At 37.4% G+C, this 21736-nt stretch overlaps 1 protein-coding gene across 1 annotated transcript in view; it reads left to right on the forward strand.

The window, feature by feature from the left end:
- LOC126187385 (mediator of RNA polymerase II transcription subunit 23) overlaps positions 1 to 21736 on the forward strand; it is a 152986-nt gene that overhangs the window by 116110 nt on the left and 15140 nt on the right. Inside the window, exons 12-20 of the mRNA XM_049928435.1 lie at positions 765 to 928; positions 1092 to 1246; positions 1349 to 1529; positions 5171 to 5313; positions 11240 to 11381; positions 11497 to 11596; positions 13022 to 13261; positions 18806 to 18965; positions 19049 to 19333. Coding sequence (XP_049784392.1) covers positions 765 to 928; positions 1092 to 1246; positions 1349 to 1529; positions 5171 to 5313; positions 11240 to 11381; positions 11497 to 11596; positions 13022 to 13261; positions 18806 to 18965; positions 19049 to 19333 — 1570 coding nt within the window. The remainder of the gene's footprint in view (positions 1 to 764; positions 929 to 1091; positions 1247 to 1348; positions 1530 to 5170; positions 5314 to 11239; positions 11382 to 11496; positions 11597 to 13021; positions 13262 to 18805; positions 18966 to 19048; positions 19334 to 21736) is intronic.

Consider the following 21736-nt stretch of genomic DNA (forward strand, 5'->3'; position numbering starts at 1 on the left):
CTGGTATTGCTATAAATAAAAGTACATAAAGTAGCTGGTTACTGTATTTCTTAAAGTAATGTAATCCACAGTCAAGGAGCTCAACAACCAGTGAAATTGATAAATTAATCTGTACACTGAATTTGTTCTTTGCTCCATGTGCGACATATCCTCCGTCAATCATGTACTTGAATTTCTCACTGTTTTGATGAGCTGCTTGCTGCAGTGTTGGAGCAGAAGTACTCATGCTCTGTGCAGCCTGTATAAAGGTGGGGGTCTTAATGCAGCCATTTATTATGTGGCATGTCTCAGTCAAGAGAGCAATATATGTAACTCTCGCAGTTAAAAGTAACTGCACAAGAATAAAAAAACTTTGACTCTGTGAATTGTCATTAAGTATATGTGAAGCAGGTTTGCATGTAAGTATTTTGTGCCTATTTTTCCTCACATTGTACAAGATACTTTAAAAGATTATGATCATAACATCATAAGCAAACACAATAAAATATTTTATCCCTGAAATTGAAGATACTTATTGGAGTGATTTGAGGTGTGTTAATGATTTTGCCTGCTAGTCGCAAGGCAATGAAAGAAATTGTGACAAGATAGCAGAATAGACATATGAATATATTGTGTAGATCAGTACTGAGAAGAACTTGTTAGCTCAGCAAAATCATTTATAAAGTTTCTGGTGTGTGTGTGTGTGTGTGTGTGTGTGTGTGTGTGTGTGTTTGTTTGATTAGTGTGCATCCATTTATACATGTAACTTTTTTTCTCCTTAAAAGGATCAGAGACATTATCTGGTACTTGGTGCAAAGATATTCTGAATACCATAATACAGAATACTTCGCACACTTGGGCCAACCATACACTACAGTGCTTCCCACCGGTGCTGAATGAATTTTTCCAGCAAAATAATGCACCCCTGGAAAACAAGCCGTTACTAAAGGTATAGTTATTGTTGATCATGGAGGAATGGTGAATAGCAGTCTATCTCAATTCATATTGTTGTTATTCCATCCTGAATTTTCAATTTTGTTGTTTATTTTTGATAGAATAACTTTGCATGCAATGAACCGTTTTTCTTATAATATTATTTTTGTGTTTCAAAGAAAGCTGTTGAGGAAGAGTATAGAAATTGGACATCAATGAATAATGAAAATGACATTATTGCTCATTTTTCTGTGCCGGGAACTCCTACTCTTTTTCTTTGTCTTCTTTGGAAGATGATATTAGAGACAGATCGTATTAGCACAATTGCATACAAGTAAGTAGCCACAATGTAATTCTGTTTCCTCAAACATTCTAAACCCATGTCTACTACCAGATGGTACATTACAAACAAAAAATTTTCTGTTGCTCTCTGAAGGATACTAGAGCGAATTGGCGCAAGAGCACTGTCAGCACACATTCGTAAATTTTGTGATTACCTCGTCTATGAGTTTGCTAACTCAGGAGGTGGCCAGCATGTGAATAAGTGTGTTGATGCCATCAATGACATGATATGGAAGTACAACATCATTACAATTGATCGGCTCGTTCTTTGTTTGGTAAGTTGATTCATTCATTCATACATTGTATTACATAGCATTACTAAGGAAAATCTACTGGGTTGTAAAATGAGCCAAGAATCCATTAAATATAAGATTGTCATCAACTCCATCTGTTGCTCCACTAGTCTTATAAGTCAGTGGTTGGTCCACAGACACAGAGAATAGTAACAGTCAGATAATCATTTGTAGCTTCTAAGCATTTATTCTAAAACCAGCTTTAGACACTAAAATGCCCACCTGTGTGGTCACAGCACTGCTTGCAGGAATTGTCATCATTATCATAATTAATGTTAGTATTTTCTTATAGACTTGGTAGAGAGAGAGAGAGGGGGGGGGGGGGGGTTGGGAGAAGGGCGGAAGTAGGTAGTTATCTTTCCTCCTATATTATTCAGATTATGTTTTTATATATTAATTGTAAGTCTTTTTGACAGTTTCATTTATTTCCTAATTTATGTGTGTTCGTAGTGTTACTGTCAGTTTGAAATAAATGATAAAGTACAAAAGGGGATTATATTCTCAACTGGCAATTACACAAGAAGCGCAACAGCAGACTCATAAGTATACTACATACAGGGTGGCGATTCTTCTGGAAAACTTGAAAATCTCAGGGAGTTACATTTTGCCTGAAAAATCAGGGAGATCTCATGGAATTTCATAAAATCTCAGGAAATTCTCTGTTTTTTAACATGGTGTTGAAATTTAATTTCCTTTGAGTTTTATAATTCATAAATTTTAAGATGCTTAATATTTCAAAAGGTTTTAAGTAGCCAAATATTGTTTCATATAAATTATTGATGTTTAAAAACTGTGGTTAAACTACTTCTTATAGCTAGTATACCTTAGCTGAGAGGAAAGGGAAGTAATTATTGTGGTATCCTCCACCCACTGTTAATTTATCCGGAGTTTCTTATGACATCATCTTCCTCCCCATACCTGGAATTCTCAGGGAATAATGATGATGATAATAATAATAATAATAATAATAATAATAATTTTTTTCCAAGTTTGAGTGGTCACACTGATATAATTTTGGTACATTTCAGTTTCTACAAAAAGGAAATTCTCTTAACTAGCCAATTCTTATGTTCAGGAGACGAAATCCCAGTATTCACTTTAGACACATGTGGAAGTGGGAAAATCTTTTCCTGGTTTTTGGAACTATTAATTTTTTCCTGGAAAGAGTGATTGATGGGGGAACATTAAAAAGGATATATAGGACAGTCAGATCCCATGATGAGGGCAGAAAGGAGGTGCAGGACACTCATACCTCATGATGAGAGGGACACACCAGTTGTGAGGACAAGTAAGGGGAGGCCAATGCATGGAAAGGATCATTTTGACAAACAGGAGAGCTTCCAAAACAATCGTGAAGACTGGGGCTCGGTTTCCTATCCAGCTATACGATTTAGTTCTGTCTAATGACTTTGTGAGAGGTGGAGTTAAAATGCAAAGAACTGTCAAACATGGTACTCATTATCTGAAGAGACAGCAGCACGTTGTTAGGGACTGCGAAAATTCAGACTTTACAATAAGTGCAAAATTGATGCAAATTCTGCTTAAAAATAAGAAAATGTGAAATTACTTAATAGACTCTATTTCATAGTGAATTGTATCCAGATGAACTGTTGCCCGAGATAGTTTCAAAAAGCTTTATTTTCTGCATATAAATATCGAAAATGTAACCAATTTTCAGTTACTGGTATTGAACATCATCTGGTGAAGCCTAATTTGGAAAGATAATGTGCGTAAGAACCTGTTTGGAAAATGAAAAGTGTATGAATGCAACAGTATATCAATCTGCTCTGTGAACTGGTTCCATGCCAGTTGTGGGCACTTGAGTGGTCTGTTTAAGATAAACACTGCATAATCCAACATAGTGCTCAGCCATGGGACATAGCATTTTGTAACAAAGAAACATTTATGTTTGTTCATTAATTAAAGCTCAAGAGATGGTATAATGCAGGCACTTTCAACATGGCAAACTAGATGATGGATATTTCAAACTGTGGTAGCATCGGATACTGCTAGAGATTGGGCCTGAAGTACATTGTTCACAGTACTCTTCTAACCTAACAAGCAGTCGCATGGTAACCATTCCTGAGTGCATTGTGTTGTGTGTTGCTCATTCTTTTCTTTTCTATATTTTGAAATAAGTGAAGCAATTAATCCGGCATAGATTGGAATATATGCAACAAATAACTGAAGAGTGGAGTAATTGCTGCTCTGAGGTGAAGAAATTGGCACAGGAGAGGAAATCATATCAGAACCTGTCAGCTGTTTACTGAATTGAAGAGTCCCCGTTCTCTTTTGTTTCAATAGACATTGAAAATCCAGGTTCCCGAAGGAAGAAATGAAGTGATAACCAGATCCATTGCAAAGTGTAACACATGGAATATGAAATCTGTCCATTGTTTGTAGCTGATAAACATTCATTGTGCACAAGAACTGTGAAGGCAGTAGTACATAATTAGAACTTACAGAGGTGAAGTTAAAACAATGAGTATAGTGTGACTCAGTACAATAGTGTGGCATTAAGAAAGGCAGCGAGACAGCCAAAGTACATCAGCATAGCAAAACATACACGCTAAAGTAGCAATTGCTGTAGTATATGTAGTTGGCAGTCAGTCACATGATTAATATAAAAATTAGTTGCATCATTCATTGATAAATAATTGTCCCTTATAGTCATTTTGAAAACAATAGTTTTGTTACAAAATATTCTATCATTTTGGAACATCTAAAATATGCAGCATTCACTCTACCTGGTTTAACCTATAGAAATACAGTCTCTTGTTAGCAGCATGTATAGCAGCATCTGCTTAACTTACTTGTGAATACTGTGGTGCATTAACAAGTGCCCATGCCTACTGTTCTTGATTTGCTACTACATCCATACAAACAAAGTAAACGAATAAATAAGTAAATACTTTTTCTCTCTATCTGCTGACGGACAACTAATATGCAGAGGAGGAAGCAGACAGAAGTACTAGATTTTATAGACACACCACATGCACTATGGGTGAGCTAGAAGAATGATAGAAGCTAGGGGCTTGTGTCCTTACAGAATTGCTAAATTTTGTGGCAATGCTTTAGGTGCTAATGGAAGGAAAAAACCCTTTGTATAAGCTCATGAATACAACAAGAGTCTGATAATGAAAAAATCTGAATGGAAAATGTTCAGTGATCAGTAAGGCAAAGTGCCAGTCAGCTAATCTTGACTGCACAGTGGCAGTTATTAATGGCAGAAGCATCTTGCATGATTTTGGTTTTGGAAAGATGAGAAATGCTTGTATTAGCATTTGCCTGTACACATACACATAGCTCTCTCTCTCTCTCTCTCTCTCTCTCTCTCTCTCTCTCTCTCTCTTAAAAGTTACAGTTATTGATCCATAGCATTTTATGATAGATACAGAGTGAGATAGATGGCCATCAGTGATGCATGAAACTGTTTGAGTTTGCAATAAATACAGAATTTTTCTATGTCCAACCTGCCTTTCAAATGGTATGCCCTATTGGCCTCGTTTCTCTCAGACATAAATTACACTTTCTACAATTCTTTCATTTTTAATTACCTTGATATTCATCAAGTATTATACTTTAACATAAAGTGTTGTAAGTTCTTTATTATCCTTTAACAGGCTCTGCGCACCCAGGAGGGAAATGAGGCTCAGGTCTGTTTTTTTATCATCCAACTTTTGCTGCTGAAAGCTGCAGAGCTCCGCAACAGGGTTTCAGAGTTTGTCAAGGAAAATTCTCCAGAACATTGGAAGCAATCAAATTGGTAAAGTTTTAACACCTGCTGACATCTCACATTCACCCTCAGTGGTACCTACAAGTGAAGTACAACATCTCAAATGGTGAAACGTGGATAAAAATTATTTTAAAATATGTAAATGTTTGTGTTTTACCATCCATGAATGTCTCATATACATAAAACTCTTCTTTTGTCAAAAGTCAGTGTTTGAGAGTTTAGAGCATCTACACATTGCAGAAATGTGTCATTGGAGAAACGATAGATTGTAACATAAAATTATGACCAGCACATTCACAAGAATCACAAATGTGTTATTTCAGAAAAAGAAAAGATTTGCTTTAAACGATACATGTTAATACCTGCTGCACTTACAGAGTGAATTATAAGATGCTGTGTTGACCTTTGTTCTTCCCTTATTCATTATCAAAGTGCAAATGTGGAATTTCAGTGAAGTGGCTAAAACCCAGCAGAAGAGAACTGTATGCCAACTTGAGAAGGACAACACATGGGTGTGCTGCATCATATTTGGTGCATCCACACTGCTGACGTCAGATATCAGAAGTGACATTGGTTACATTATTCAGACCTTTGCCATGGGATATTCTTTTCCATTGTATTTTAGTCACTTCACTGAAACTCCACATTTACTCTTTAATGAAAAATAAGAGAAAAACGCGCAATAACACAGTAACAGGTATTCAGAAAATAACATGTTGGTATGAAGGATTCAGATGGTACAGTTTGTAAGCAGTCATTGAAATGACAGCTTCACAGCCTGCACTTACCGACAACAGCTTTTCCTAATTACGTAGGTGGGAACTCGCCCTGCAATATATCCTGTGTTCCTGTAACCCTCCCTAACCTCAACCCTCACTAGTCCCTGTCCTTCATCCACCTATTCCCAAACCTGCTCCCACTCCAGCACTACACCACCTTCTATTCCACTAATGCACCGACTGTTTTTCTGTCACTCCTCTACTTCTCTCTTTTTCCAACCCCCCCCCCCCTTAAAAAAAAAAAAAAAAAAAAAAAAAAAAAAAAAAAAAAAAAAAAAAACACACACACACTTCTGAATGCACCTAGCAGCCACACTTTGCCCCTATGTGCTCACGCAGGTAGTACTACACCTTTCCCCCACCCCTACCCTGTTGTCCCTTCCTGCCCCAGTGTCCTCCTTACCCCCACCGCCCACAAATTGCTTCTCCTAGCAGGCACAGTATCTGTACACACTCCAGCCTCAGCAGCTGGAGGAAATAGTGAAGTGTGTGGGAGTTGTGCTTGTGTGAATGTTTGTGTGTTTTCCACTTTAGAATGAGGTCCTTTAGCTAAAAGCTTAAATGTATTTGCAATCTTTTTGTTGTGCCTGTCTGTGACTCAATGTCTGTTCTATAAGATGAGTAGCACTTACTTTAAAATAATTTTTATGTAGTTTTAGCCATTTGATCTGAGTTGTTTCCCTTGCTAGAGCCAGAATTTATTTCACATTCCAGATGCATTTGTTCACAGAATGGGTTTAATGTCCTATTGATGATGAGTTTACTCCAAGTGGATATATCATCATCATCATTTAAGACTGATTATGTCTTTCAGTGTTCAGTCTGGAGCATAGCCCCCCTTATACAGTTCCTCCATGATCCCCTATTCAGTGCTAACATTGGTGCCTCTTCTGATGTCAAACCTATTACTTCAAAATCATTCTTAACCGAATCCAGGTACCTTCTCCTCGGTCTGCCCCGACTCCTCCTGCCCTCTACTGCTGAATCCATGAGTCTCTTGGGTAACCTTGCTTCTCCCATGTGTGTAACATGACCCTATCATCTAAGCCTGTTCGCCCTGACTGCTACATCTACAGAGTTCATTCCCAGTTTTTCTTTGATTTCCTCATTGTGGACACCCTCCTGCCATTGTTCCCATCTACTAGTACCTGCAATCATCCTAGCTACTTTCATATCCGTAACCTCAACCTTGTTGATAAGGTAACCTGAATCCACCCAGCTTTCGCTCCCATACAACAAAGTTGGTTGAAAGATTGAACGGTGCACAGATAACTTAGTCTTGGTACTGACTTCCTTCTTGCAGAAGAGAGTAGATCGTAGCTGAGCGCTCACTGCATTAGCTTTGCTACACCTCGCTTGCAGTTCTTTCGCTATGTTGCCATCCTGTGAGAATATGCATCCTAAGTACTTGAAACCGTCCACCTGTTCTAACTTTGTTCCTCCTATTTGGCACTCAATCCGTTTATATTTCTTTCTCACTGACATTACTTTCGTTTTGGAGATGCTAATCTTCATACCATAGTCCTTACATTTCTAATCTAGCTCTGAAATATTACTTTGCAAACTTTCAATCGAATCTGCCACCACAACTAAGTCATCCGCATATGCAAGACTGCTTATTTTGTGTTCACGTATCTTAATCTCTCCCAGCCAGTCTATTGTTTTCAACATATAATCCATAAATAATATGAACAACAGTGCAGACAGGTTGCAGCCTTGTCTTACCCCTGAAACTACTCTGAACCATGAACTCAATTTACCGTCAACTCTAACTGCTGCCTGACTATCCATGTAAAGACCTTTAATTGCTTGCAGAAGTTTGCCTCCTATTCCATAATCTTGTAGAACAGACAATAACTTCCTCCTAGGAACCCGGTCATATGCCTTTTCTAGATCTATAAAGCATAGATACAATTCCCTGTTCCACTCATAACACTTCTCCATTATTAGCCACAAGCTAAAGATCTGGTCCTGACAACCTCTAAGAGGCCTAAACCCACATTGATTTTCATCCAATTGGTCCTCCACTAATACTCGCACTTTCCTTTCAACAATACCTGAGAAGATTTTACCCACAACGCTGATTAAAGAGATACCTCTGTAGTAGTTACAATCTTTTCTGTTTCCATGTTTAAAGATTGGTGTGATTACTGCTTTTGTCCAGTCTGATGGAACCTGTCCCGACTCCCAGGCCATTTCAATTATCCTGTGTAGCCATTTAAGACCTGACATTCCACTGTATTTGATGAGTTCCGACTTAATTTCATCCACCCCAGCCGCTTTATTGCACTGCAATCTATTGACCATTTTTTCCACTTCCTCAAATGTGATCCTATTTCCATCATCATTCCTATCCCATTCTACCTCGAAATCTGAAACATTACTGATCGCATTTCCACCTACATTGAGCAACTCTTCAAAATATATTCTCCATCTGCCCAAGGCATCCACAGGATTCACCAGCAGTTTTCCTGACCTGTCCAAAATACTTGTCATTTCCTTCTTACCTCCCTTTCGAAGACCGCTAATTACACTCCAGAATGGTTTTCCAGCAGCTTGACCCATAGTCTCCAACCTGTTTCCAAAGTCTTCCCACGATTTCTTCTTGGATGCTGTAATTATCTGTTTGGCTTTGTTTCTTTCTTCAACATAACTTTCTCTGTCTACCTGGGTTCTGGTATGTAGCCATTTTTGATACGCCTTCTTTTTCCTTTTACAGGCTGCCTTGACTGTATCATTCCACCAAGCTGTTTGCTTCATCCTACTTTTACACACTACTGTTCCAAGACATTCTTCAGCCACTTCTAGTACTGTGTCCCCGTACCTTGTCCATTCCTTTTCCAATGACTGTAATTGACTACATTCAACTAACTGGTACCTTTCTGAGATCGCTGTTATGTACTTGTGCCTGATTTCCTTATCCTGAAGTTTCTCCACTCTTATCCTCCTACATATGGACCTGACCTCCTGCACTTTCGGCCTCACAATCCCAATTTCACTGCAGATTAAATAATGATCAGTGTCATCAAAGAATCCCCTGAATACACGTGTGTCCCTCACAGCCTTCCTGAATTCCTGATCTGTTATTATATAGTCAATGACAGATCTGGTTCCCCTGCCTTCCCAGGTAAACCGGTGAATGTTCTTATGTTTAAAAAAGGAGTTTGTGATTACTAAGCCCATACTGGCACAGAAATCCAAGAGTTGTTTCCCGTTCCTGTTGGCCTCCATATCCTCTCCAAATTTACCCATAACCTTTTCATACCCTTCTGTTCGATTTCCAATCCTGGCGTTAAAATCACCCATGAGCAGAACACTGTCCTTGTCCTTTACTCTAACAACTACATCACTGAGTGCCTCATAAAAACTATCCATCTTATCTTGATCTGTCCCTTCACAATGCGAATAAACTGACACAATCCTAATTTTCTTGCTAGACACTGTCAAATCTATCCACATCAGTCGTTCGTTTACATACCTTATTGCAACTACGCTGGGTTCCATTTCTTTCCTGATGTAAAGCCCTACACCCCATTGTGCTATTCCTGCTTTGACTCCTGACAGGTAGACCTTGTATTCTCCCACTTCCTCTTCTTTCTCACGCCTTACCCGAATGTCACTAACAGCTAAAACGTCCAGCCCCATCTTACTTGCAGCCTCTGACAGCTCTACCTTCTTCCCAGAGTAGCCCCCATTGATATTAATAGCTCCCCATCTCATTACCATTTGTTTGCCAAGTCGTATCTTAGGAGTCCCTGGTTTGTCAGTTAGAGGTGGGATTCCGTCACCTCCAAAGGTCCGAGGCATTTTGCTCTGATTGTTGCCAGCATCATATTTAAAGTGGATATATGTAAAGTAAAAAATTGTGTTCATCATAATGCAGTAGAGTAGTAAATACATCACATCATCAGATTAGATGTAGTATCTGCGACATATAGCCAGGGATCATATTGTATTTACAATTACATTGGCCAGTCAAGACTGAAATTGCAATAATGGCTGATGAAAGAAACTTTTATATCATTGAAAGTTACTACACAAACTGTTAGTTGTTGCCCACATATTTTCAGGGATCAGTGTGTTACGGATAGGTCTTTTGTGCTCAAAAGCTATAAACATAACTTGTAAAAGAGGTATTCCTAAATGAAGACTTAGTGTTTCTTTTGGTCTATGGTGAATAATCTTCACCATAGTGTGCATTGTATTTTTCATATCTAAAATACTTTGCAATTTTTAAATTATCTATGTATGTAAATTAGAGGCTCCAATTTGTAAAATAGTCCAACAATTGGAAATTTCTAGAAATTGCAGATGGGAAAATTGTCAAATTGCCTCAGTGTTGAACCATCAAGGACACTCCTAACTTAATTAAGACTCCATATGATTCCTGGCAGTTGGTGTTTATAGCAGCCAATTTCCTGTATCAGAAAGCAATAGGGTCATGCCCATAGTTAATAGTCATTAACTTATGAATTTCATTTACCTTAGGTTGGAATTTAATGCCACAAATATATTTTTATTTTATCAGTTGCATTATTGTAAAAGTAGTTTACAGCTTTCAGTAAGTTTCAGTAACAAATGGTGGGTCGTGACCTACTATTAGCACTACATAACATAGTGGACAGGAATTACATGCTAAGGCAGACTGAGTAAAGAAACAGTAAAATGAAATTTTTCACACTGTAATGCCTTATTAAATGCAATAGGTGAATTCAGATACATTTTAAACACCTCCAATATTTTTTGAACCTTTAATTCTTTTGTGAAAAGTCCTCAGTTCCAGGAATTCACCCTTACTGTAAGATATACCTTACTGCTCTCTCCACCTTTCATTCTTTATGTTCATCAATAGCTTTTATGACAGAGCATTTTGCTGTCTAATATGATTTTCCACTAATGTAATTTTTTTGAACTACCATAAATACAGCTTTTATTTATTTTTGCTGTTTTCATGTAAATAAATTCAGTGGTGTGAGCAGTTTCTGCTTTTGAATCTGATAAGTTTTCCAGCATTCCTACCTACTCAGAATATAATTGGAAAATACCACTACAAGAAATAAAACTACCTATCTTCTGCTTCTCACCCAAAATGCCTGTAATTAATATCCTAGTCATTTTTGTATTTCTTCTTCTGCTTTGCCCTTTATTGACACGTAAATATTGTTTTTATTTTACAGGCATGAGAAGCACCTAGCATTTCATCGAAAATATCCAGAAAAATTTGCCCCAGAAGGAATTCTGGAGCAAACAGGAGGACCATCATCACCATATCATTCCTTACCTGTTTATTTTGGCAATGTTTGTCTAAGATTCCTGCCAGTGAGTTAATTTTTGTAGCATTTACTGGCCATGTCATTATCCAATTGCTTGAAATTACAAAATTCTGATTTTTATATTACATTATTAATAACAAATCTCTTTTTATTTCCATTAGGTGTTTGATATTCTTATTCATAGATTTTTGGAACTTCCACCAGTTTCAAAATCACTGGAGACATTACTTGAACATCTGGGCTGCCTGTACAAATTTCATGGTAATTATGTTTTACAGCTATAAATTTCTTACTTTTTACTCATTTTGGGTGTCCCCTTGCTGTGTTTAACAGACTGATGCAATCCCTTCCATGCCAGTCTTGAAATTCCCTGTATCTACCTTGATTTTTCATCTTTCCCCTTTCCCTACTGTTCTGTGCCCTCCCCCCTCACTTTTCTACTCCCCCCCCTCACTCTCCCCTCTCCCTCTCCCTACCCCTCCTCCTCCTCCTCCTCCTCCTCCTCCTCCTCCTCCCCCCCCCTCCCTCCCTCCCTCTCTCCCTTGCTCTCCCCCATCCTCATCCCCCGTCTTTTCCGTATATCTTCATTTCTGCTTGTGTGTTTATTAGTCCATCCTGTATATTGTATGCATCTTCCTCTCGAATATCATAACTAGCTGCACACCTGTTCTTTGCTACAGAATTTAAAGAAGTTCTTGTACTATTGTTGCTAGTTATATTTTGTGCAGTTTTTATCTACAATTATTTTAGCATATTCATCCACATAAATATATTCTGTGTACAGAGGTTGAGAAGCGCACCTGGCAGTTTTCTTCCCTTTTATAGTCATTGTGTGACAAATTAAATTCATTTACAGAAACCATCATTTTCAGAGGTAACTAGGTTTTGGGGCCACATCATTTTAGGGCAATTGAATAACTGTTGTGTCCAAAGCAAAAGCAGTGAGTATTGTAAAGCATCATATGCTCACTAAATTTCATTTATTCAGTGTTTAGAGCAAGTTAGTGTTCAGAGCTAGTGTGGCCTTCTGATATAGTGCTTTATTGTCTCTATAGTTGTTACGTCACTGACATACTAGAATATGAAACATTAAACAGAGAAAACAATCTTCTGTTTTCAAAATAAGCCAGATTATTCTTTTTCTCTCATTTATCTTGAATATACATGTAGTGTGCTTCTGATTATTATTATCGTTATTATTATTAATTTTGGAAATAACAGATTCGAAGCTAAATTATGTGCATAGAGTGCATATGTTTCCTAAAATGTCTGTGGATTGTTTTCTCATTTGGGGGGAGGATTTAATGTATCTTACAGGAAAATATTAGCACATTTTACTAATAAAATCAGGTGTTAAATAATCACAAACTCTTAAATTGATGGAAAATTGTCATATTGCTCATTTTGGTCAAGCTGGGTTGGACACTCTGAACTCTTTTATTTTTTAGAATCAAAAGCAGTAATGAGTAAAGTATGTACATTCATATTTTAATGCGTCTGAATTTTTTTAAAAGAAAAATAGTGTTATTATGCAGCCTTTGTAAAGAAGGCAGTAAATGGATTACACAAGACTCACCAGCTGCTTTTTTATGTTATTGAGATAATGCCTTTTGAAAAGTGATGACAGCTGCATTAATGTATCTAAACTTTTTAATCACTTGCTATGCTTCAACTTCATACCTGCAGATCGTCCAGTGACATACCTGTATAACACACTGCACTATTATGAACGGAAATTGCGTGACCGGCCATTGTTGAAGAGGAAGCTCGTGTCAGCAGTCCTGGGCTCACTTCGAGATATCCGTCCTCCTGGATGGAGCTTGTCCGATGCTTACCAGACCTATATGTTCACCTGGCAGCCAGATGATGCCAGCTGGGTACCAGAGCTCGACTATTACATTCGATTAGTTCGGCGCATTGTTGACAGTATCCTTTTTTGAGATTAAAAGAATTTTGTTTGTGGTAAATTTAATGAATAAAAAGGTGATCCACCAGTAACTTACAAAAAAACAGTATTATAAGTTTATTCTTGTTAGCGGGAATAACAATTGTGGGGTGAAGATTGTTGGCCTCTGAAGTTAAGCAGCCTTTCTGTGTTAAGTAAGAGAAGAACAAGTCTTATTTTATGTCATCAATAAAGACTGACTTTGTCATTTGGTAGCAAACAAAGTGGTGCAGTGGGAAGACACTGGACTCGTATTAGGTGGCCATTCAGATTTAGGTTTTCTGCGATTCACCTCTGTCACATAAGGTGAATGCCAGGATGGCTCCTTTGAAAGGGCACAGCTGATTTTTTTTTTGCCATCCTTCACCATACCAAGCTTGTGCTTTGTCTCTAATGACCACTTTTTTGTTTTATTTTTTAAAGATGCTAAATTGGTCTTTCATGTTATTATTGGTTGATGGCTATGTACTTAAATTTGTTTTGTTGTCATTTAGTGCCTTACAGAATCAGTGTAATGCCACAAATAAATTACTGGGAAGATTGGAAGTTTTGCAACATATGACAAATAATGTTGTGGATGAATTTACCATAAGCTCCTATATCCCCTGGCAGTGAGTTATGAAGTGTATAAGATATAATGTCTGTTCTACTTCTTTGTTTTGAATTCACAGATTGTTGTTGCTGTCTGTTGGTGGCATAAAAAATAAAACAGTTACAGCTAAAAGCGAACACGATGTCATTTTAAAAAAATTAATTAATGCTGGGTTTATGAGTGGTTATATCCGTTCAAATGAGAAATATGGCTTTGTTTCACATTTTACTCTCTCTTCTGATACAAATGTATTAATTGTAAGGCTTGTCACCAAATCATAACTTAGTCAGACAGCAACGGATGACTCCATTCAGAATGTCCTCATCACTGATGTTTTCTGACACAGTGCATTGTCCCTGTGGGAAACAAAACCACTTGACCTATGTGCATAATAGATGCTACCTCTACAAAGAATTGCACAGGCAATTCATGTGCGTCATTGTTGTTTCCAAACTGATGGACTGCTGCCAGTATGCTGGAGCAGCAACCATATATAAGTGTGGGTACCATTGGAAGGTCAGGCATCATTCCATACTTATTGATATGTTACTGATAAAATAACATCAGTTGATGAACAGAAGTGATGAATGCAGGTCATAGGAATATATTGACTATATTTTAACATTTCAACATGCACTTGAGAATGGCTGTAAAGCTGAAATCATTATTGTGTGAAATAAATAAACATCTAACAGTTAACATGGTGGAAATTTCTTTAAAAAAAATTCTACCCAACAGTGGTTACCCATAAAGGAAATATCATTACCATGTTGTTAGTCCACGCACTTGGGTGCACTGTAGTTCTGTGCTAGGCTCACTGTTTTGGATCTTTGCTTTTGGACTCTCATAGTCTAGTCTACACCGAAGAAATAAAAACTTTGAGGTTTAAATGTTGTAGGAAATTTCTTGTAGAATAAAAGTACTTCAGGATTAATGGAGATCACATACCGAAAAGCAGAACTGGCATGTTAGTCTTCGTTACCACCATGCAGGGACGTAGGGATGTGCCAGCACACACATGCCCCCCCCCACCCCCTCCCCACTTCCTTCCCCCAGCTAGACGTTTTCTTTCTTTTGTGTGAGCCTATCGACAACTTCAATGCTTCTGATTTTCAGTGGGTGGGCTCCTTTAATCCTAAAGTATTTACAGTCTTCGAAGTTTGCCGATGACATTTCTGTGAGAAATGGCAGTGGACATGCAAAAACAATTGAATGGAGTGGGTGGTGTCTTTTTTTTTAACTTTTTTTATTTATTTATTTATTTTTTAAGGCCGTGTTGTACAGAACAGTTGACCATAAATTAACACAGAAAAATGAGCTCAGATCAGTCTGAACTTGGAAATCTGCACTGCATAAACATTAATCTCACATTATATCACTGTCAAGTAGGATTATCTTTGACTGGCTAAATTTTGCCAGTCAGGTCACGTTCAGTTGCAATCATCAGTTCACAACCTTGCGGAATTACAAAACAGTGCTTTTGTTTTGCGCAAATATGAATTAAAAAGAAGTGAATAATAAGGAAGTTGCTATTAACACACAAAAGATAAGTAAATACATGAATACACTTCCCTCACACTGCTATATGCTGAGTAGCAACTTTCCTTCTCTGGTATTGTTACATTCCATCCTGGATTTTCCATTGTTTGAAAAGTTTTTTAGATGCATAAAGCTAGGTTAAGAAATTATTGACAATGTAAGTAATGCATGCTGACAACAGATAATCTCATAACAGTTCTTGGACACACACCATTCATTCACACAAGCAAGTTCACTTCAGATACACACAACCGCCAACTCCAGAAGCTGGAGCCAAAATGCACATTTCCAGTTGACTTAACCTTTCTACAGGTAAAGGATCTCTTTCAGTAATTTGAGAAACATATTTGTACATCTTTTTGCAATTTTACCGATAAGAATCTTCCTAAAGTGCACTCTTGTCTCCTCATCTTCATATTCTACCACATCTTCATCAGGGTCATTTTCATTCAGCCGTCTGTGTTGAATTTCCCCACTGTGTACACCTGCAGCTCTGGTTTGAGATGAAGCCAACTCAGCCAATGCTTGAGTTTCTGTTTCTATATGGTCGGAAGCCATGGTGTTGTTCTGTTCATCTGTCTGATTATTATTTTTCTGGTTTTCCCCTCTTTCTTGCAGGTTGGTTTGAAGTGCTTCCATATCTTTGTTCCTTCAAGAAATCTGCGAAGTGCTTTCAATTTCTTGTTCTTCAGTATGTTCTCGTGGGAAGTGATTAAGAACTTTTTCTTTGTTAAAAGAATGAATGCCAGTTGACAAAACCCATTCACTATATTCCGTTTCACACCAGAAGTTATGTTTTAGTAAGAAGAATTTGGTTTTGGTTGAGTTTGATGTGTTTTATCGAGAGCTTTTGTCAAAAGATCCAGAAACGTATTCTTTGGAACAGTTGCCAGTATAGCGTTTGTCATCTTCCAATTTCTTCGGCACTTGCCACTAGGCTGTTTTCATTGGGTGGAAGAATGCCACATCCAGAGTTTGGCATAGGTGCATCAAATGTGGCACTAAACATGCAAAATCAACATTATTTTCTTCACAAATTTTTATGACCTCTTCATCTAAACGAGAAGAAATATTATCCCCATTAAGAACTTTTATCCATGCAGCGTTTTGCATGAGATAAAAAACTACTCACAAACCAATCTCTGACTGTTTGGGCATTGATCCGACCACTGACTGTATAGTTAAATCATGATCCTGTTGAGCGACAAAGCTTATTGCAACATGGTGGGCCGTACGGAGCTCTTTCGTTTCAAGTTTCATAAAGATGTAGAATTTTGTGTAGGATATAGGGTGGTAAAAGCACACCATCAGCAGACCCACAAACCATTATTGATGTTGCACTTCAGAAAAATTCATTGCCTTTTTTGGTTGTTCAACACCTCTGTGATATATTCTTGTCTTCTTCCCTGGATCATCACTCAGGTCATAGTCACCATAATTGAAAATATTTGAGTCAGATGCATCTTCTAAAGTTATTTCATGGTTCTTCATATATTCCTCGATATTTTCAGGGGATAGTGCAGCTCGAGCTCATTTGATGTTAGTATCAACCCATTTAGAATACATGTTTTTGTGACACTTCATTAGTGAGTGTGCCCAATCTTATCCAGGAAAGCTGTTTTTAAACTTAGAAATTGTTCAGCATTGTCTGTCTAAAAGAGTTGTAGCAAATATGTGCAAATTCGAGATTGTAAGGGGATATCCCTACTCAGAACATTTGGCACAAGCTTTCAGTATAGATTTCTCTTCATTTTTGGAAAATACTGGCTGAGCACTCGCCTCTTTTTTTTATGCGGTGCTTACTGAATACCATATAATAGGGTATGTTAAATTTTTCAGAAGCCACGCACAAGGTCGTATGAGCTTCTGCAACAGCTGTTACAGCTCACTCCAACACCTCTTCATTGCAATACAGTTTTGATAGGCCTGAGCACCTAAAAGCTTTGTGTAGGTTCTTGGCCTAGTACTGCGGATAAAAAGGATATAAAGCAGTCATCAGTGCAAATATATTGATAGTTTGTGTTAGAAACAGCAAAATTGCTAGGTGAGATTGATCAGTTATCAAAGAAACTTCATGCCTTAGGTCAATGACACCCCCCTCCCCATCGGAAAAAAGGGGGGGGGGGGGGGGGTCAGTCCGTCAGTGAATGGAATTATTTTTGAAGTTATAATAAAGACAATCTTTCTTTCTTGAGCTAATTAAACACATAGCAACATAAACTATCATTTTTTCTAGCACCTTTCATATCCAATCTGATACCCTTAAAGTTATTTAAGTCTATGAAAAGTTAAAAGCAATACTCAGAGATTTTTATGAAAATCTCTGTTATTGATCTGTTTGTATGTGCAGCACTTGGGCAGTGATGAAGAGTGGCATTCAGTGCTGCCAATGTAAAAAACAAAATTGTATGGTTGCCTTCAGAAATGAAGCAATTCTTCTTTTTAAAAGTTATAAAGCTTTTATCAGAGTAACTTTCAACATCTGGATCTTCGGAATACATCGTGAAAATTTCAGTCATTTGATGTGTATAGTCATCTTGGAATCTGCGGTTCAGTGTCGGTACATAAAAAGCGTGTTTTTTGGGTTTTCACAGGAACCACCCATGAACTAAATGATGCTGCCTTCATAAGCCCCTTAAGGTGCACCATAAACCATATATAATGCAAAAGAACCAACCGATTTGCTCCGTATGTCTAAGCTGGAGGAAGTGTGTAATATTCTTACTTTGACCCTGTATGGTAGGACAGTTAGTGTGAGATGATCCTTCTGTGGGGTATACAAATGGTCCATAGCCCAAGGGCTATCCAAAACATTTGACCTTACTTTTCTATCACCAGTAGAATTTGAGCCCCAGAAAATTGCATTTTTCTATGCGGCATTTTGTGACATATTAGGTGGCACATGCTGTTGCATGCATACCGATACCATTACTCTGACCATATTTTTGTACTAATAGATAGAAGATGATGAATCCAAATACCATTGCTCTGACTATATTTTTGTACTAATATATAGAAGATGTTGAAACATTCCTTGGATAAATCTGAGTATATTGCCATTTATCCATATTTGTTTAATACAGTGTGATTAGTGTTTCTAAGGAGTAGAAGACCTGAACAGTTCCTCTCAGTGAAAAAAAAATTTGATTTATTGAAATGGTTCTAATCTAATGTTTTCTATTCAGATCCTATCTTTGCATTGAAAAATGCAATGCTTGGAATAAAATGCACACAAAATAATGCCATATTATTGGTACTGAATTAAAATAATTTTCTTGACTATATGGCAATTTTGGATGTATTCATTGGTATCAGTATTCATTGTTATTAGTATTTTTAGAAGTGGAACAAAATTCTTGTTGTCATAGTTTAATGATCCTTAAATCTAATGTAGCAATGTCAGGAAAATCACAGTTTCCATCAACAGATTGGAGATTTAATGAATTTCCAAACCCAGCAGCACATGCTCTGTATGTCACTTGTGTAGAACTAATGGCCGTTCCTGTTACTCCTACAATGGTGGGAAACAACCTTCTGGATGTTGTTGCCAAAGGGTGAGCAAACATAAAGTGGACACATTGTTATTCTTTTCTGTTTTGTCATTTAATAATTATGCTATTTTCGTTCACAATTTCAGCTATACAGTGATTCCCCCAAGCCAAATTCATTTGTGGATCAACTCTATTGGTCTCATCATGGCTGCACTTCCCGACTCATACTGGTGTGTTCTTCATGAACGCCTGGTGCAAGTGATAAGTTGCCCACAGTTGGCACATTGGACATATCGCAGCTCTCCATTCCAGATTTTTAAATTTGTTGCTACCCATGATGCTCTCCTAGAAAACAAATTTTCATACACTCTTGCACTGGCACATTCAATGTGGCATCATGCTGGTGTTGGTCAGATTACAACTGTTCCACAGTAAGTAATTTAAAAATGCATGTTTTTGTATACTTGTTTCTGCAGCTACAGATTAATGTTACAGTTTATTTAAACAGCAGTATTGCGTAAGGATTTCATGTTACATATGATAAAATGTAGATGTGACAAAGATTCTACTAATATAAGCTAGTGAGGATTTTAATTAAGTGAAGTTAATTGAAGACGTGTGATGGTATTCAACAGAAAAATTGATTAGCAGCTGTGTCATCAATTTGTAGGTTTCGTTAGAAATCAGCGTTGTTCCAAGACTGATTGTGCACTTAATGGTGGGGAAAAGCTGTAGTTGAGTCTCAGCATCACCAGTCAGGTTTCAGCTTGATAGATGCAGTTGTGGCAAACTGTTGTCAGTTTAGGATTCTGTACATTGCTCATCTCTCCCGTCAGTCACCTCATTTGTTTTGGTCTTGATAATGTCCTGTTATTAAGAGCATTCCTGAATCCATTTACTGGTATTCTGCATAACACTTTGGTCACATGGTTTTAATCTAGGCAGTGATCCATGACCACTAATTTTTGCTAATGTATGCCCATTCTGCATCCACACATTTTATTTTCAGTCCCTATTCTAAATTTTATCTTCTCATTAATGACCTTGATGGGCAGCAGAAATTTATCCTGGACCATTCTGTCTTGTGTTCCCACCACAAAGGTGGCATCAATATGTGGAAAAAATATAAGGAAATATCTGATTTTAAGGCAGGCAGTTTCAGTGACTGTTTAAATGAAATAACAACCTGTACTAATGTACAGAACCAAACATTTATTTCTACTAACACCGAAGGACTTTTGTGAATAATTCTCTCTTGATTGCTTAAAGTTTTTTTAAATTTTATTATTATTATTATTATTATTATTTATTTTTTTAACGTTAATCTGACATTACGGGTTCCAGCACTTGCAGTCTTCAGACACAGAACCTTTGAAATGAAGTTCCATGTCAGTGTGAGGTAAATATTATGCCAAAACAAGTATTTTAGGTTGAAAAGAGATATGAGTTGACACCTTGCTCTGGCATATGATGTACCATACATTTACTCAGAAGTTTGTGTCAAGAGTTCTGCATTTTGTGTCAAATTCTATAACCGTTTTTACAATGATTTTACAAAACCTTCCCAAATGGTCTAGCAGTTAATCTGCATTTCACTAGGTTTCTGTAGTCAGCTGTTGTGAATCTGAACTTTGTGATTTTGTTTGTACCATACATATTTCAGTTTTTATTTACATAAGCATTATTAGTGGTCATGAAACTACATTATAATGTGCTCTCTTGAATTTTTATTGCATTTATTGCGAAATTGGATGGTGAAAATCCTTTTTGTTATTTGTTCAAAAATTTTCATTAGAACTTTTGATTTTCTGGAACTAATTGTATTACCACTCTTGATGAATGTTCTACTCTTATTTATTTATTACTCATAATTTAGTCTTGCAGATCTTAACAGCCGAATATTTACTCAGTGTATTTATATATTGTTCTAAATTGTGATAGACATTTGTATAATTAATAGTGTATTATATTTCCTGTTGCTGGGAACTGTAGTATCTGTGAGGTGTATACATAAACTGCTAAGCTGGAGTGGTGGTATATGTGGATAAAATAGAGGAATTGGTGCAGAGATATGTTTCTCGGTTTGCATATTAATTAGTGTACATCCACTGATGAACCAAAACATTATTACCACTGCCCACCACTAGACTGAATACCACCTGGAGGCATTGTGGCATGTAATATGGTAAATAAAGTATATAAATGAAGTAGAGACAAATGGGGAATCATTCCAGTGTCAATATGGGTCACAACTGGGGAAATCTACTGAGATGAATGGCTTTGACAAAGGGTAGATTGCTGTGGCCTGGTACCTGGCAGTGAGCACCATAGAAACAGCAAAGCTGACCAACTATTTTTGTGCTTTTGTTGTGAATATCGAAGGAAAATGGTTGAAGTACGATGAAACCATGAGTACCATGGACGTCCATGTCTCACCACGGAATGAATCTTACCCACACTGTAAAGCAGAGTACAATGGTGTTAAAGGCCCAGATATTTTGGAAAACACTGTTTAATGCACTTGTTGAAGATGGGGTCCACAGCGGATGACCCCCCCCCCCCCCCCACCACCACATGTTACCATGTTGACTTAACAATGCTGTCAATTACAACTGCATCAGACATACAACCATTGAGATTGGATTGTGGATTGATGGAAACATGTTGCCTGGTTGATTGTTGTGTCTGGATGCCCCACCATCTAGGTGAATGGTTGCTCAAAACCTGTACCCCAACCCAGACATCTCAGGTGTTGCTGGGCACCAGTTGCTTCTTCTAATGTTGTGTTGTCTGCTTTACATTTGTGTGACCAATGTTCTCTCAGACTTCTCAAA

Source organism: Schistocerca cancellata, chromosome 5 (assembly GCF_023864275.1).
Source record: "Schistocerca cancellata isolate TAMUIC-IGC-003103 chromosome 5, iqSchCanc2.1, whole genome shotgun sequence".
NCBI lineage: Eukaryota > Metazoa > Arthropoda > Insecta > Orthoptera > Acrididae > Schistocerca > Schistocerca cancellata.